Below are 15,310 nucleotides of genomic sequence, written 5' to 3' on the forward strand. Positions count from 1 at the left end.
AAATCTGGTAAGGTACTGCATCTGACAATGGTTGTGTTCAATTCCTTTCATTGCAACCATTGCATGAACCATTGCCTTATGGTGGACTGTTGGAGACACAGGAGGATAAGAATATGTCGCTGTGCCCCCAAGGCACATTCTGGCAGGCTCCAGTCAAACCTTTCTCATTAAAAAAGGGTCACGGGGAGGTTACTGCTCTGACTATAGCCCTGTTTGGGAGATGTGGGTGGTGTGACCAACAGCCTCCCAATAACCTCTCAATAACTAGAGTTAATCACTCACTGGCCAAGTAGGAGCTCAGAGCATCCTGGCTCTCCTCTGCTGCCCAACCTCCTCCTTTGCTCCCTGCAGTGAGCAGGCGTCAAGCTGGAGATCTTCCAGACCTTTGTCCATTCCTGCTTAAAGACTGGCTCTCCAGGAGGGAAGTCATCTCACCCCGTGGGAGAAGGGCTTTCTTCTCTACCCTGAGAATCCCTATCACAAAGACTAAAGAGGGGGTTGCAGCCAAAGAGGAGAGAAAGTGAGGGGGAAGGACACACTTTCTGAGCAAACATATTTGAAGCCAAGAGGAATGGGAAACTTGGTTTTCAGGGATCCCAGACTAAAGGATTTTTCAGACTTGCTGTCATCTTAGTTTTAGACTCTCTTCATTCAGGAGGTGGCAACTGGATGTCTTTTTCTTTTCTTCTTCTTCTTCTTTTTTTTCCTGGCTGGCCAAAAAAAGATGTTGCTGAGCAGACAGCATTAAGCCTCAGGGTCAAGGGGACTAGTCTTTTTGTTAATCTGCCTGAGAGATGTTCATCCCTGAGATATGAGAGCCTCCACTTGAACCTCAGAGCTCATGGAGGAGCATCACAAGGTTGAGGCAGTCCTCAGGAGAGAGGACAGATCAGGAACCAGCACACGTTGTACGCGTTCCTAGTGGGATGGTGGTGGAGAAACAGGAAGGAGCCTGTTGAGAACTGTGCATCCTAACATTTACCTAAAGGCCTCTGCTTTCACCTTGGGAGAACCAAGGGAGGGAGGCAGCAAAGAGCAGATGGGGCTTGATAGACATGCTGTTGATCCGAAAATCACAATTCTAGCACTCAGGAGGCAGAGGCTAAAGGATCGCAGAAAATTTGAAGCCAGCCTAGGCTATATGGTGAGTTTCAGGATAGCCAGAGCTAAATAATGGAGATCCTGTCTTGGGAAATCCCATATACCCAGTGTCTAAATTTTAAGATGTTTTTGCTGTCTGTAGCTGACTCGATCCTGATTGTGAATGTCATACTGACAGTGGTTGGAATGAGTTTGATGCTGGCTTTTCTCGGTGTTGGTAACATAGCAGACATCAAGAGAGGATGGAAATAGATGTCGGGTAAATCATTGGAGGAGTCCATTTGGCTGTGCCCCTAGATTGCCCGAGCAGACCCACATCCAGGGTGCCCTCCCCGAAACTGCATCATCTTAAGTGAATTTTCTTCTCTACTTCCTGCAATTATGCATCCCATAACCTCATTAGGCTTCATATTGAGTTTTTAATCCTCACGTATTCCCTTCGCTCTCCATTTCCGCTCACTGTCTAGCTGGTAATTCAGTTTGTTCATGGGCTGCTGATGGCCAAGCACCTCATCATACACTGACACTTCCCCCACATATATGTGGCTGTTTTAACATGAGGAGATGTGGCTGGTAACATCCGCTTTCTGGACAAAGAATATGTAGACCTAAGAGCCTGGAGATGATTGCCTATTGTCCTTGCCATCTGGTTCGTTGTTAACATTGGAAACCCCGACAGGCTGGAGTTTTCTCTCACAAGCCCCTGAGCACACACTCTTCTCCAACACTGTTTCCCTGTGGGAGGTAGTTTTAATCTTGTTGGTTGTAGCAGAAGTTGCATGAGCTGGCACCAACAGTCCGAACATCTTTCAGAGCAGCGCAGTTAGATGCTCATGGGAAAAGCAAGCCCTGCCCTCCCCTGCCCCCACCCCACCGCTCTGCCCCGAGGCACTGTGGAATTCAGAACCAGGATGGGTGGTATCGCTGCTAGATTCCTCAGAGTCTAATAACTTAGAAATGAACCTTTCTTATTTCTTTGGTGTGGCCATTCCTCAAATCTTTGTTGCCTTCCATTAAGAATATGGGGCTGTGACATTCTTAGGTGACATTCAGCTTCAGTGGCTCAGAATATAGAGCGTTCCTTAAACATAAAACAAAACAAAACAAAACAAAACAAAAACACCCCTTCATAAAAGGCTAGCCTGAAGATATATCTGATCAAGTGTACAAGGACAGTTGGTGGTTAGTCAGTGACTTGGTCAACCAAATCAGATTCTTGGTTGATGGAGTCAGCAATCATCTGGGGGCTTCCTCACAAGGAGATGTTAAAGTATGATAGGCAGGAAATACAGCTGCATCTCTTCTCATCTTGAGATAACTCAAGACTAGACTACCTTGGAAGCTAGACCAATTCTAAGATATACTGATCTGGAATCCTATTTGATGATTTGATATTCATGACCCCATCCCTTGCAAATTTGAGACATCTTACAAAAACTCAAATAATTTAGCCTACAGAGTTATTTTCTTATTTTGTGAAGAATTGCAGATGTTGCTGCTTATGTTGAAATGGGATATGAGGAAAGCATCTATTTTTATGACCATCTTAAGACACAAATATTTTCTCAGTCTTCACAATGAACCAGAAGTTTCCCTGAATACCATTGGATTCTAACTGGATTCTAAACGTCAGATAGCAAGTAATATGAATATTTGCCTTTTGAGACCCTATCTCATTATGTGTAAGGCTGGTCTCAAACACAATTCTTTTGCCTCAGCCACCTATCTAATCATATGAGTTTTAATAACCAAAAATGTAAAAGATCTTCTAAATCTACTGAGCATCAGATTTCAGGAAACCAGAATTTGGCTAATGTGGAATGTGTGTACATTTCCTGCTTGCTTGTGCTAATTCATTTCATAGCCTGGGCTTGTTGTAGGGACTGAGAGGTAAAATATCCATACACTAGACATAGTCACATGTAAAGATAAGTTACTGATAGTCATAGGTGTTGTGATTTAAGAGAAGTGGCATGCTAGAGAAAGGAGCCATGTGACAGAGTTCAAGCAGAGGTTTTTTTTTTTTTTTTTTGTTTTTGTTTTTGTTTGTTTTAGGGAAAATGGTCATAAAAGGGGAAAGGGAAAGAAGGAGACCAGCCTCTGGAGACAGGAGTAGCAGGAGAGAGGAGGAAGAGAAGAGGGGAAGAGAGAGGAAAGAGGAGGAGAGACAGAGGGAGAAAGGGGAACAGGCAGAAGGAATAGAGAGAGAAAGAGAGAGAAAGAGAGAGAGGGAGGGAGAGGGAGAGAGAGATGGGAGGTAGGCAGGGCCCTTTTAAAAGGTTTTTTTTTTTAGTTTAAATATATACATTATATTACTCATACATTTCATATATGAACTAACAGGGGCTGGGGGGATAGCTAAATAGGTAAGTGCTTGCTGAGCAAGTATGAGGACCTGAGCTTGGGTCCCCAGCATCCAACCAGAAGTCAAGCATGGGGGCATGTGTTGACAACCCCAACACTGGAGGATAAGGTAGGTCCCCAGATCTTGCTGCCTTCAAGTTTCAGTTTTAGTGAGAGATTGTGTCTCAAAAGCCTGAAATAGAATAAGACACAGGACATTGAGCTCTGGCTTATGCATGGGCAACTCACACATGCGCATGTGTGCACGAACACTCACCACATGTAGAAGCCCATGGTTTCATACATGCTTCATTAACTGTTCTACCAATTTAAAGAACAATGTTAAAGGAACATGCCTGTGGAAGAACATGGAAAGATTTTGTGAACAACTGCATTTTGAGAAAGACTCGGGACAAGTGAACTAGGAGCTCATGTGTAAAACCTCCTCAGCTAAATTGGTAGGAGACCCACAGGAGAGACTCAATCTGAGGTCTGTACATAATCCACTTAAAACTTTGCCAAACCATGCTTGACAATACAATACTGCTAATCATTATGCTGTTCTTGCTTCTTGATGACCAAGGATGAACTTGGCTGTTTGGGGGGGGGGGCAAGGCTGGTGGTTGTTATGTGCACAAAAATCTCTTAATAACCCACAAGATATACACCATACAAGGCATGCCTCTTTGCTACCCCAGATGCCCATCTAAATTCCATCAAATGTATCATCCATTTTCTCCTGTGCCTACACACATTTATATGTAGATCTATTTTAAATATGCAAATAGAAGCTAAATATATTCTCACAGCATCTTGGTTTTCTCATTTAGCTGTAATTATGTTTAAATGTGCATAATTTATTTAGCCAGTGTCCTATCATGCATATGTACAGTTTTCTGGGTTTTGTGGGTGCTCGATGTTTGCTCATTTTGAAAGAGGTGTGCTTCTGTGTGGTTTTACTTTTGTATGTGTTACATATGACTCTGAGGACTGAAGACCTCAGTGAGGGTGGCTTTAGATGTGCTGTATACCCAACAGGGAGTAAAGGATTGGCCCCAGCCTTCTGGACCATTCCTTGGTAGGACAATGGTGGCAGATATTTGGTAGGTTTCTTACCAGATGTGAACATCTTCCTCACTCAGCCCCCAGTGACCTCCAGTGAGCTCCAGATAGCTCTACTGCATTAAGATAGAACTTGGGCTACTTTTTCAGGTCCTGCATTTGCTCCCATCTGATTTAGAGTGTAGTAAGTCTATCAGGTGCTAGATGATGGGATGTAGTAACAAGACTGTGGCATTTGAAAGGTCGAGTTCAGCTCCTCTACTCAACTCTACTGTTGGCGAGACATGTCTACGTGTCAGATTCTACACATGTGAACATTATAGTAATGTCTGTGTAAAACTCTACGGAAAACAATCCCTACACAGGTGTCCAGTGTTGTATGTCCGGGGCTTTGGATGTGATTTTTGTGATGTGCACACCACATCAATGCATTATTAATTTTTGTACCTTTGGTGTTTCTCTTCAAAATTTCATCTGCAATTCTGAACTTGATCAAATGGAGAACTGGGAAGAATAAGTGTCAAAGCTGAATTAGTTCATTTCCTTTTTCTCACCTGCCATGTGTACTTTGGCTATATATTAATGAGACAGTGTCTCTCTGTGTAGCCCTGGCTGTCCTGGAACTAGCTGTATAGATAGATCAGGCTGGCCCTGAACTCACAGAGATCCACCTGTCGGCCACTTTATGTATTTCTGTAGAACTTGGGTGTGTAAGCCTGGCTTTCTGGGATCCCCCCCCCCCGCCCCCGTGGTGTAAGGTGTTTCTCCATTTCCTTGCTTTGATGCTTCTGGCTTGAGTATAGTTTTTATTAGTCTGAAATGATGTTTGTCTCTTCCATTGATTCCCACACACATACCCCCACATGGGTACAGACCCCCATCACACACAAAGTTAAAGGGCTCTGTTTTCTTTTTAATTATTGTTATTAATAAAATTAAATCCAGAAGTCAGAATGGATAGTCACCATTTGAAAATTTCTCCTGGTGGATGGTAGGCCTTTAGAATGTTCTAAAGAACTGTTTTTAATTCATTCCCTGAAGGAAAACGGGAGCCTACAGGCAGTGTGTATTCCAGGAGGGATACAGACAAACAAAACAAAACTGAACTCTAAGCCAGCAGGACCACCAGCTAAGGAGGCCTGGGAAGTTGTGGACTTGTAGACTCCATAAGTACAACATGATCATTAAGAAACTTCCACACTCCTGGAGCTGAGGAGATGATTTCTCAGGGGGCGGATCCCATGTGGTCCTGTGCTCACCTCTTCAGTGCTCTTTGGAACTAGGTTCTAGGGGAGATGCTGAATGGGGCTGAGGAGATAAATATTAATAACCCCAGTTGCTTGCTTCTAGTGACATAGGGATTTACAGGCATTGCCAATAGCAACATTGTCAGTTTTGGAACAAGGGAATTCCAGAACACGTAGAAGAGGCCCATTCCGATCTCTGATTTCTTTCTCCCTTTATTATTATTTGTATCGGAGCATGTGTAAGTGTGGAACACACATGGCATTCTATGCCCATTGAGGGCCGAGGACAACCTTCAGGAGTTGATTCTGTCCTTCCACTTTGCCAAGAAAGGGTTACGTGTTTATTCTACACACTATACTCTAAGGTAGCTTAGAGTATAGTGCCCGGGAGCTTCCGGCCCTTTCTGCTGCTCCACCTCCCATTTCACTGGATAGCTGCTAGGCTAGAAATGTGTAACTCCGAGTCTGAGTTTTTAATGTGAGTTGCGGGATCATAGTCAGGTTTTAAGGTTTGTACAACACACAGAACCGTCTCCCCTATTCCTCTCTCCTTTTCCCTCTCCCTCTCTCCCCTTCTTCATCTCCCTCTCCCCCTTCCCTTCCTCCCCCCTCTCTCTCATACACACACACAGACACACACACATGTTTATCCCACAATAATAATCAACTTTATGGTCTGAGTATTTGCTCTACTTCAATGAAAAGTCTTTATAGAACCCACCACATATACAGGGAATATATATGATCATTACCTGTTAAAGTGTGTCATTCAGTACATTCATGAAGCAATGTGGCCACTCACCATTATTTATCTCTGGATTGCTTTCATCAGTTCCAGAAGAATCTTCCCCACCCCAGTGCTCCCATCCCCAGCACTAAGAAAGGGCTAACCCCTCTCTCTTTCTGCTCACTATGGACATTTCACATTAGTGAGAGGGTTTTTGAAAAAGACAGATAACGCAAACATCTGTTCAAATTTCTGTGTTTTTGTTCTCTTAAATCAGAAGCCAAGGAGTGGGCTGGTCACTGACTCATGACCTCTGTCAGGAATATGAGGAGAGTGAGCCTGATTTGGATGCACTAAGAAATGGGACGCAGCCCTTTGTGGTGGTGTGCATGCCTTTAATCCCAGCACTCAGGAGACAGAGACAGGCAGATCACTGTGAGTTCGAGGCCAGCCTAGTCTACAGAGAGAGATCCATGTCAGGCTCCAAAGCTACAGAAAAACCCTGCCTTGAAAAAACAAAATAAAACAAAAAACAAAACCAAAAAAAAAAATAAATAAATAAAAACAAACCAAACAACCAAACAAACAAAAAACAGAAAGAAGAAAAACTTTATCGAGATGTGTGCAGGTGTCATTTGGAAAGAGCCCTACAGCTACTTTGGGCTTCGCCGACAATGTGGGGCCAGCAGTACTCTGTGGGAAGGACAGGCTGGGATGGCCAGAAAGATGTGAGTGTGTGGCTCTGCTTTACTCGTCACAAAGTAGTTTCAAGAATTCTGTTTCCTAAACAGTGAAAAGTAAAGCCAGGCCAAGTGAGGGTGTGTTAGACACGGTAGAGTTGTCATTTGAGTGGTAATAAAGAGAAGGCTGGCACACTAGGCGAAAGAGAGTCAACTTCTCTCCCAGCTTCTTGTTAAGTTCAACCTTACAGATGTATGTTGGATGCTCTTTTCAGTGTGAAGATGAGGTTCACACTGAGACAGTTGGTCCAGTGGGCTTCCATTGCTCTGAGAACCATATCTGTTCACCTGTGATTTATTCATGCTGTAGGCAGAGTGAAGTAACAGAAGGGCTAGGGACAGGAGAGCACTCAGTGGGTTGATGGTCATGAGTGTGCTCAACTTGGAACACAGATGAACACATTGTGTCTTTCCATAATGTCAGTAACGTAAAGGCAGCAACTTGTCTGATAACCCACTTTCCTTGGTGATCCAGCCAAGGTGAACACACAAGTTCCTTTACTCCAATATTAATTGCTAATATTTACTCACATATGGCATCATACAGTAAATACACACACACACACACACACACACACACACACACACACACACACACACACCTGAGTTACAAATGGATGCAGAAAGTTAAAGAGGCTGCAGTGGAGTTTCACGAGTTTCCAGAAGTAATTCGACAGAAATGGAGCTGAAACGTGCATTGACAAGAGAAGGAGCCTAAACCAGCTGCAGGAGAGCAGCTGCCTCTATAAGTCAATCAGGCTGCTTTGGAGTCAGGACAGAGAGTGAGGATGCAGAGTTGAGGCCATTTGTGAGGTAAAAAGGGCAGGACCCAGTCCTAAGGCAGAATGGGCAGAATGGGCAGAATGGGCAGACTGATGGATGGCAGGTCCAGGCCAGCAAACAGGATGCTGAGCAGAACAGCAGTTGAGTATGTCAGCAACCAAGCTGAGCTGTGGGCTTTGGGAATTATGGAGTCCTTGATGTCAGATAGCAGGTTGGTGGGACTGTTTCCATCATAGCAGTGGATGTTCACCAGCTTATGGGGTCAAATAAAGGAGTTTACCCTTTCTTTAGTCTCGTGTGTTCAATAAGTTCTTGGGCAAGTTTTCTGGGATGTGATTTTAATATGCCCATGTGCCCCCAACTATCTCTGAGGAAATAGTCATTTATCAATCTGTGCCACATGGTTGGTGCCAGGCAGATGGTGTTGTTTGCAGGTGAATCCAGGCACACGGTCATCATCTACCCTTAAAACTCTAATGAAAAGCTGCTTGTAGATTGGAGTCTCTCGTGGCACGGGACAGCCTGAAAAGCCAGTCTTTCTCCCAATATGGAATAACTAAGAGCATGGCACAACCTGATCACAGTGATAAAGGGCTTGCCACACATGCACAGAGACCTGAGCTCAGTTCTCAGTACCCACATAAAAACTGGATGTGGTGTATGCCTCCAACCCCGGTACTGGGTCTGGAAAGAGACAGGTGGATCCTGGGGGCTGGATAGCCAGCCAGTGTAGGGGAAGATGTGAGCTCCAGAATTAGTGAGTGATCCCACCTTGAAAGATAAAATGAGAGCAACTGAGGAAAATACCCATCATTGACCTCTGGCTTCCCCATGTGCACACTGCATACATGCACTGCATAATGCAATCACTACATACATAAAAAGAGATAGCAAGCAAGAAAGGAAAAAAAAAAAAAGAAATAGGAAACGGAAGAGGATTGATGTCTGTCATCAAATCCTACCAATCCCCTGGCCATCTCAAAGCAGCATAGAGTGTGACCTAGCTGGTTTGCTGAAGCCATTAGTGACTGGAAATTGCTTCCTGTGTTGCTGCCTCCTGGATTTTTGCCTTTATGGCCAGGCCTTTAGGGCCTTATCCCAAAGGAACAGGATGGATGGTAGCAGTTAATTGGATCCCTTTAGGTAGGAGGGCCTTCAACAATACAGAGAGAAGTCCTTTCTTCATGGTGAGCCCTGTTGAGTTAATCATTAGACTCTTTAACTGAGGCATAAATGAAGAAATAGTTGTCCTCTAATTTTAAATAGACTTTAATTTTTTAGGTCAGCTTTAGGTTGACAATAAAACTGGGCAAAAATTTACAGAGTTGTCATATACGCTCTGAGCCTACTGAGGGCAACCCACACCACAGTGATAACTTGTGACCCCCACATTGACACATCCTAGTCACCCAAAGTTAATAGTTGACATTAAGCTTCATTCTTGATGGTTTTTATTCCTTGGGTTGTGACCCGTGGACAATGACACACATTCATCATCAGAGTATCAACTAGAAGAGTCCCACTGCCGGAAAGAGACTTGCTCTGCCTGCTTTTTTTTTCCCCTGCTTGTCTCTACCCCCAGCAACCACTGATCTGTCTACAGTTTGGCTTCTTCCTGAATGTAATATAGTTAGAACCACATGTGGAGCCTTTTTTAGAGTAGCTTCTTTCACTTAGGAATATGGATCTAAGGTTGCCCCATGCCTTTGGGGGCCGAATCACTCATTTCTCTCAAGTACTGAAAAATATTCCATTCTTGGAATGTACCACAATATTTTTATGTGTGTATGCATGTATACATACATATATACATGCATATTCTAAAAACCATCTAATTTGTTCCTAAGTTTTGGTCATTATGAATAGACTTTCTATAGACACTAATGTGTAAAGTTTTTATGCATATACATTTTCCTACTCGTTTGGATAAGTGCCAAGTGTTATCCCCAAATTTGTATGTTTAACTTTGTAAAAATAAAATTGCAAATCGTCTTCCAAAGTGCTCTTGCTATTTTGCTTTCCCACCAGTAAAGAGCGGGGGTTTCTTTTACTACGCATCCTTGCCAGCATGTGGTATTGTCAGGTTTTTGGACTTTGGCCACTCTAATATGTACATAGCTGTGTCTCACTTCTAATTTAAAGTATAATCAATGACATACGATGTTAAACATTTGAAGTCTCAGACTCAACTTCTTTCCCCTCAGTTCTGTCAAATACACCACCTCCATTTGTTTTCTTCAGGGCTGGGAACCAAACCCATGGAGCATGAGAGGCAAACTCTCTACCATGGAGTCAGAGCCCCTGCACTCTGTGTTTGTAAAGCATAACGCTTCGTATTAAACGGATCAAAGGTAGTGAAGCCAAACATCCTTTGGGCCATATGCGTTCACTTGCTCTGTGGGAAAAAGACCTTGTCTATATTGTTCTGCATATTATTTCCCAAACCAGTATAGTGTGTTTTTCTTAGTAACTCACCAACTGCTTACTGAGTTTTGTGGGTTGAAGAGTGATCTCCCAAAATACAAGTCCACATCCTAAACACCAGAACATGTGAGTGTTATCTTTTAGGGAAGAGGGTTCTTCTGATGGACATAAAGTGGAGGATCTTGGGATGTTCATCTTAGATCCTCTGGTTAGGCCAGTTCAACAGATTTCCTCAGAAGCGCACAAGGGAAAGACGGTTGGAACAGACAGGAGGAAGCAGTGTTACACCAGACTCAGGGACTGTAATGAGCTGGCCACTCATCAAGAAGTGCTCACAGCCACCAGAAACTTCTATAGAAGAGGCAAGGAAGGGGACTCTGCCCAAGAGCTTCAGAGTAAGCCTGGATCAGCTGACTTCTGATATCAGACATGTGACCTCCCTGCTCTAGGCGACCACTAAGCCACTTTCTGTCTCTGCGCTTACTTAGTCTAGACATTTATATGAAAAGCATAATACAGTGTGTTTGCCTTTTAGGACTAGCTCTTTAAACGACATACTGACACTTTTAGATTCTAACTGTAGATGTATTGGGTGGCATAGCCTACTACACATTTTTTTAACATGTGTTCTTTTAAGCTTGGACATGTCTACATATGAAGTAGACAAGCCTCTGAGCCTGCTCTTCTGCTTGGGGCATCCTGAGTGTGCCAACTGCAGTTCCTGGGGCACAGAAGTATCAGACAGAAGACACAGACCCAATGGACAGCATTTACCCCAACAGTGACAAATCCTGCTAAATCTCAAATAAGCCAGTGCCCAACCTTCCTTCAGGTCATATCAACAGGAATATCCTTCAAAATGCCATGCCCATTCAAATTGTGTTTTGAAATATATTTAGTATTTATTTGTCCAACAGAGGCTTCAGACTAGAGTGCTGCATTGGACTTTTTACCTGGTGGAAACTCAAGAGTCACAACCAGTTTTTTACCATGTAGCATGGTCCTGTTTATTAGAATGAGGTTTGCATCCCCAGCCTTCTCCTGTTCCATGCTAGTGGTACCTATGGCCACAGTGAAGTTGGAGAGCATCAACTGATATTGAGAACTAGTGGCAAATTCTTCTCATCCTGAAAAGCACTTCCACATACCTGCTAGGCTCTAGGGTCATATTCTTTCAGTTTCTGTCTTCTGTCTTACTACCATGATGTCCCCTAGTTGTTGTTCTGGCAGTTATAAATCTACTTAACCTTTTTATATTGTTAAAAAGAAAAGCAACACAAAACATTTTCCGAATCTCTTTGCTGCTGGCCTGCACTGCACTGGTATCTCACCCAGATTCTGAAATATTTTCTTAATTGCTCTCCCTCCAACCATTCCTGAGATTCTCTACCCTAGCTATACCCTTGGTATCAAAGGGATCTGTTAGACATGGACATCGCCTCATGTTGTTAGGAATATTATATTAATAGAGGCAGTTAGCTGTACCCCTTGCTTTGTCTATTGCTTTATTCTGCAGCATTGTTTGGAGCTTCATATCTATTGTAAATATGTGTCAACAGCTCAGGTTTTTGTTTTTTCTTATTAGCATTCAATTGTATGATAATACCACATTTTACTCACCTTCAGGTGGAAGTTGAGCTGTTTCCAGCTTGGGACTATTATTTAAAAAAAAAAAATACCTGTAATGAACATTCATATGGAAACCTTTGTGTCACATATGGTCTCATTTGTCAGGAGTAAATTTCTAGGGTGGTTTGGATGAATCACATGGTGAAAGTATACTTAATGTTTTTAAAGACTACCAGACTTTTCCAGAGTGGTTGTACATGTGGATTTCCTCAGTGTGTAAGAAGAGCTCCAGAATGTTTTATTCCTGCCACTGCTGGCTGTGTCTGGTTCCATTTGTCTTAGTCATTCTAGTGGATGTACGCTGGTGTGCCTCGTTGGTTCAGTTCAGTGGTTCTAGTCTCCTTCTTCCTCCCACTACACTCCCCAGTGTCACCTATGGAAGCCTCTGCTCATCCTGTCCTTGGAACCTAGATATCTCTTTCCCTTCACTGGTCTGAATGAAGCCATTTCCCTTGATGTTCAGCCCCAGGGTCTTTCAAAGTGTCTTTCTACATGTACTGTTGGGGTTAGCTTTGTGCTACTGTAACAAAATACCCGAGATAAGCAACTTAGAGGAAAGGTTTATTATGGCTTAAAGTTTGAAATCTATGAACCCTGTTTTTTGTTTTTTTTTTGTTTTTTGTCCTTGTGGTGGGTGAGGCAGCATGTGTTGGTAGAGGAAGCCGCTCACTTCATGACCAGCAGAAAGCAAAGAGAAAGAGGGGAAACGGCACACTCAAATGACCTAACTTCCTCCCACCAGGCCCCACAACCTAAGGTCCCATCAACTCCCCATAGGACCCCAGCTAGAGTGTGCACCCTCAGAGCTCTGTGGATAACTCTCTGCTACAGGGTTCGTGTTGGTGGTGGTGGTGTTTGGTGAGACTGTGCAGCCCTTTCCCCTACTGGAGGCCAAGCTGACATCAGGTTGTCCTCAGCTGCAGTTGCAGGGACAGAGCTCTTCTGTGAGCCGGTTCTTTTCCTGTGTCATGAAGATTGTGAGTCTGTTTTCTCTTGTTGAAAGAGAACTGTCACTGTACGCATTTTTATTTAGATTTTTTTTTAATTGGAAACAATGTGTAGGTGTGGCAGTGTTTTTTAAGAGAAGTGGACAATTGTCCTAATTCTAATTGTCCTTCAAGTGTAGAAAGGAGAACAGAAATGAAGTCAAAGGGACTTGTGAACTTCAAGAAAACTGAATTTGGCTCAAGCACGGGTTACCCAATCTTTCTCCATGTCATGATTTTCAGGCTTCTGGTCTGTGAGAGTCTTCAGTATTTCCAGTGAGCTAGAATTTGTCCTTCATGCCTGCGATGGTTTTATTTGTTTGTTTGGTTGGTTGGTTGATTGATTTTTTTCTTTTTTTTATGTTGGGGGTGAGGAGGGATGTTTAAGAGGCTGTGTTTCAAAGTTCATTGGAAAGCACGATGATGGAACTCAGACTGATTGTCTCTGAGGCTTTACAACCTGGGGATTTGTCCTGCTGAGAACCATAGCCTCTGCTAAGTTTTAACCCAGGCATTGTGCCTCCTGTGGGGATACAGCTCCACATTGACCTGCTGCTTGAAGTGTGGAAAGAAAGCACCAGAATGTGGAAGTTCCTGGCAATCAGTTGGCTAATCCTAATAATTTAAAAATAGTTTTTCATTAAGGGTTCCATTGCAAAGCAAGATGACTCCGTTCACCACAAGCTAAATGTTAGCTGCGGCAACGTGGACACTATTGCCATAGTTACGATGAGAAGGTTCATGACTAAAGCCATTGACACGCTGACCTATGCAGGAGAGTCTTTTGCCAGAAAGAGGTGCTGAGCTCCTGCAGTAGCAAAGACTGGAAGGGGAGGTATGGAGGAAGAAAGGGAGGGAGGGTGGGAAGAAGGAAGGAATGAAGGGATGGAGGGAGGAAGAGAGGAAAGGGAGAGTAAAGGGGCAGAGAGGGGCCCACTTTCAGTGGTAGAGTCCTTACAAACCCTCGGACTATGAGTTGCAAAGGTTGGGTTTGGGTAGCCATGCTGCTCTTATCCCCTCTATCGTAGGTCATGGGATGGCCATATAAAGCTCTTTGACAAAGCAAATGAGGCTGTGGTTAGCAGCCTCACTTGCTCAGTGTTAGAGAGTGCGAACAGCAAATCCAGGCCGTGTGGCAGCTGGATAGATAGTTTGACAGTTAAGTGCTTCGGAGGACCTGGGCTGGTTCACAGCACCTGCAGGGCAGCTCCCAACCATCAGTAACTCTAGTTCCGGGGAATCTAATGCCCTTTTCTGAACTTTGCAATCACCAAGCTCATAGTACAGATATATACATGCAAGTAAAACACTCATATACATAAAATAAATACACCAATTTTTTTTTAAAAAGGTTTTAAAACAATGGGGAAAATCTCTTCAATCAGTGGCCTCATGGGGAAAAAATTGTTTTGAACAAATTCCAGGTTGACTAGTCATTTTTATCAGTTTCAGAATTCCCCCACTACTTATTTTATAGCTTTCTAAATGAAATTTAATTATATCTGGCATCTTCCCTACATCTACCAGGAGTGACAACAGCTTGTGAAAACAAAAAATGCTTAGTGAAATGTTCTAGGAGAACAGTTACTTTTGCGGTTAAAGCTTAAAACTGTTAAGAAGACAGCTACAGTGAGAGCATTTAAAGGTTACACGATTGTTGTCTGACTTGAGTACAAGGCTCACTCTGGTCCAGACTACTCCTGAGCTGGAGGTAGCCTCAAACAGTAGCTTGAGGTGTGATTTCTGAAGACTCCCGGCTTGGCAGAGAATGGCCCGTGACACACACATAAGCTACGGAAGTGTTTGTTAAGTATAAGTAAAAGAGGCTGAGGGAATGACACATGTGACAAAGCGCTTGCTGTACATGTATGAAGACCTGAGTCTGGATCACCGGTACCCTACAAAACAATACATCCCCGGAGATTCGAGCGGGTACACTGGAACTGCAGATAATGGACGTTTAGAGGTATAGTTACCATCCTTACTGGGGTATATTTATCTCAGGTCTTTGGCTTTACAGTTGGTGATGTACATTGGTCAGGTGGCCAAGGACATCCTGAAGTGGCCCCGGCCCTCGTCCCCTCCCGTTGTGAGACTTGAAAAGAGAGTGGTTGCAGAATACGGAATGCCATCCACCCACGCCATGGCAGCCACTGCCATTTCCTTCACCCTCCTCATCTCTACCATGGACAGGTACCAGGTAAGGTGGGGCCCCCTCCATATTCCTCCCCTTCTAATTGTAGCTTGAGGAAGAGAGAGAGGAGCTTT

General features: G+C 43.6%; 1 protein-coding gene across 1 annotated transcript in view; it reads left to right on the forward strand.

Moving 5' to 3' along the window:
- Positions 1-15,310, forward strand: part of Sgpp2 (sphingosine-1-phosphate phosphatase 2) — a 50,511-nt gene that overhangs the window by 11,641 nt on the left and 23,560 nt on the right. Inside the window, exon 2 of the mRNA XM_051190537.1 lies at positions 15,063-15,242. Coding sequence (XP_051046494.1) covers positions 15,063-15,242 — 180 coding nt within the window. The remainder of the gene's footprint in view (positions 1-15,062; positions 15,243-15,310) is intronic.

This window comes from Phodopus roborovskii, unplaced genomic scaffold (assembly GCF_943737965.1).
Source record: "Phodopus roborovskii unplaced genomic scaffold, PHOROB, whole genome shotgun sequence".
Classification (NCBI taxonomy): domain Eukaryota; kingdom Metazoa; phylum Chordata; class Mammalia; order Rodentia; family Cricetidae; genus Phodopus; species Phodopus roborovskii.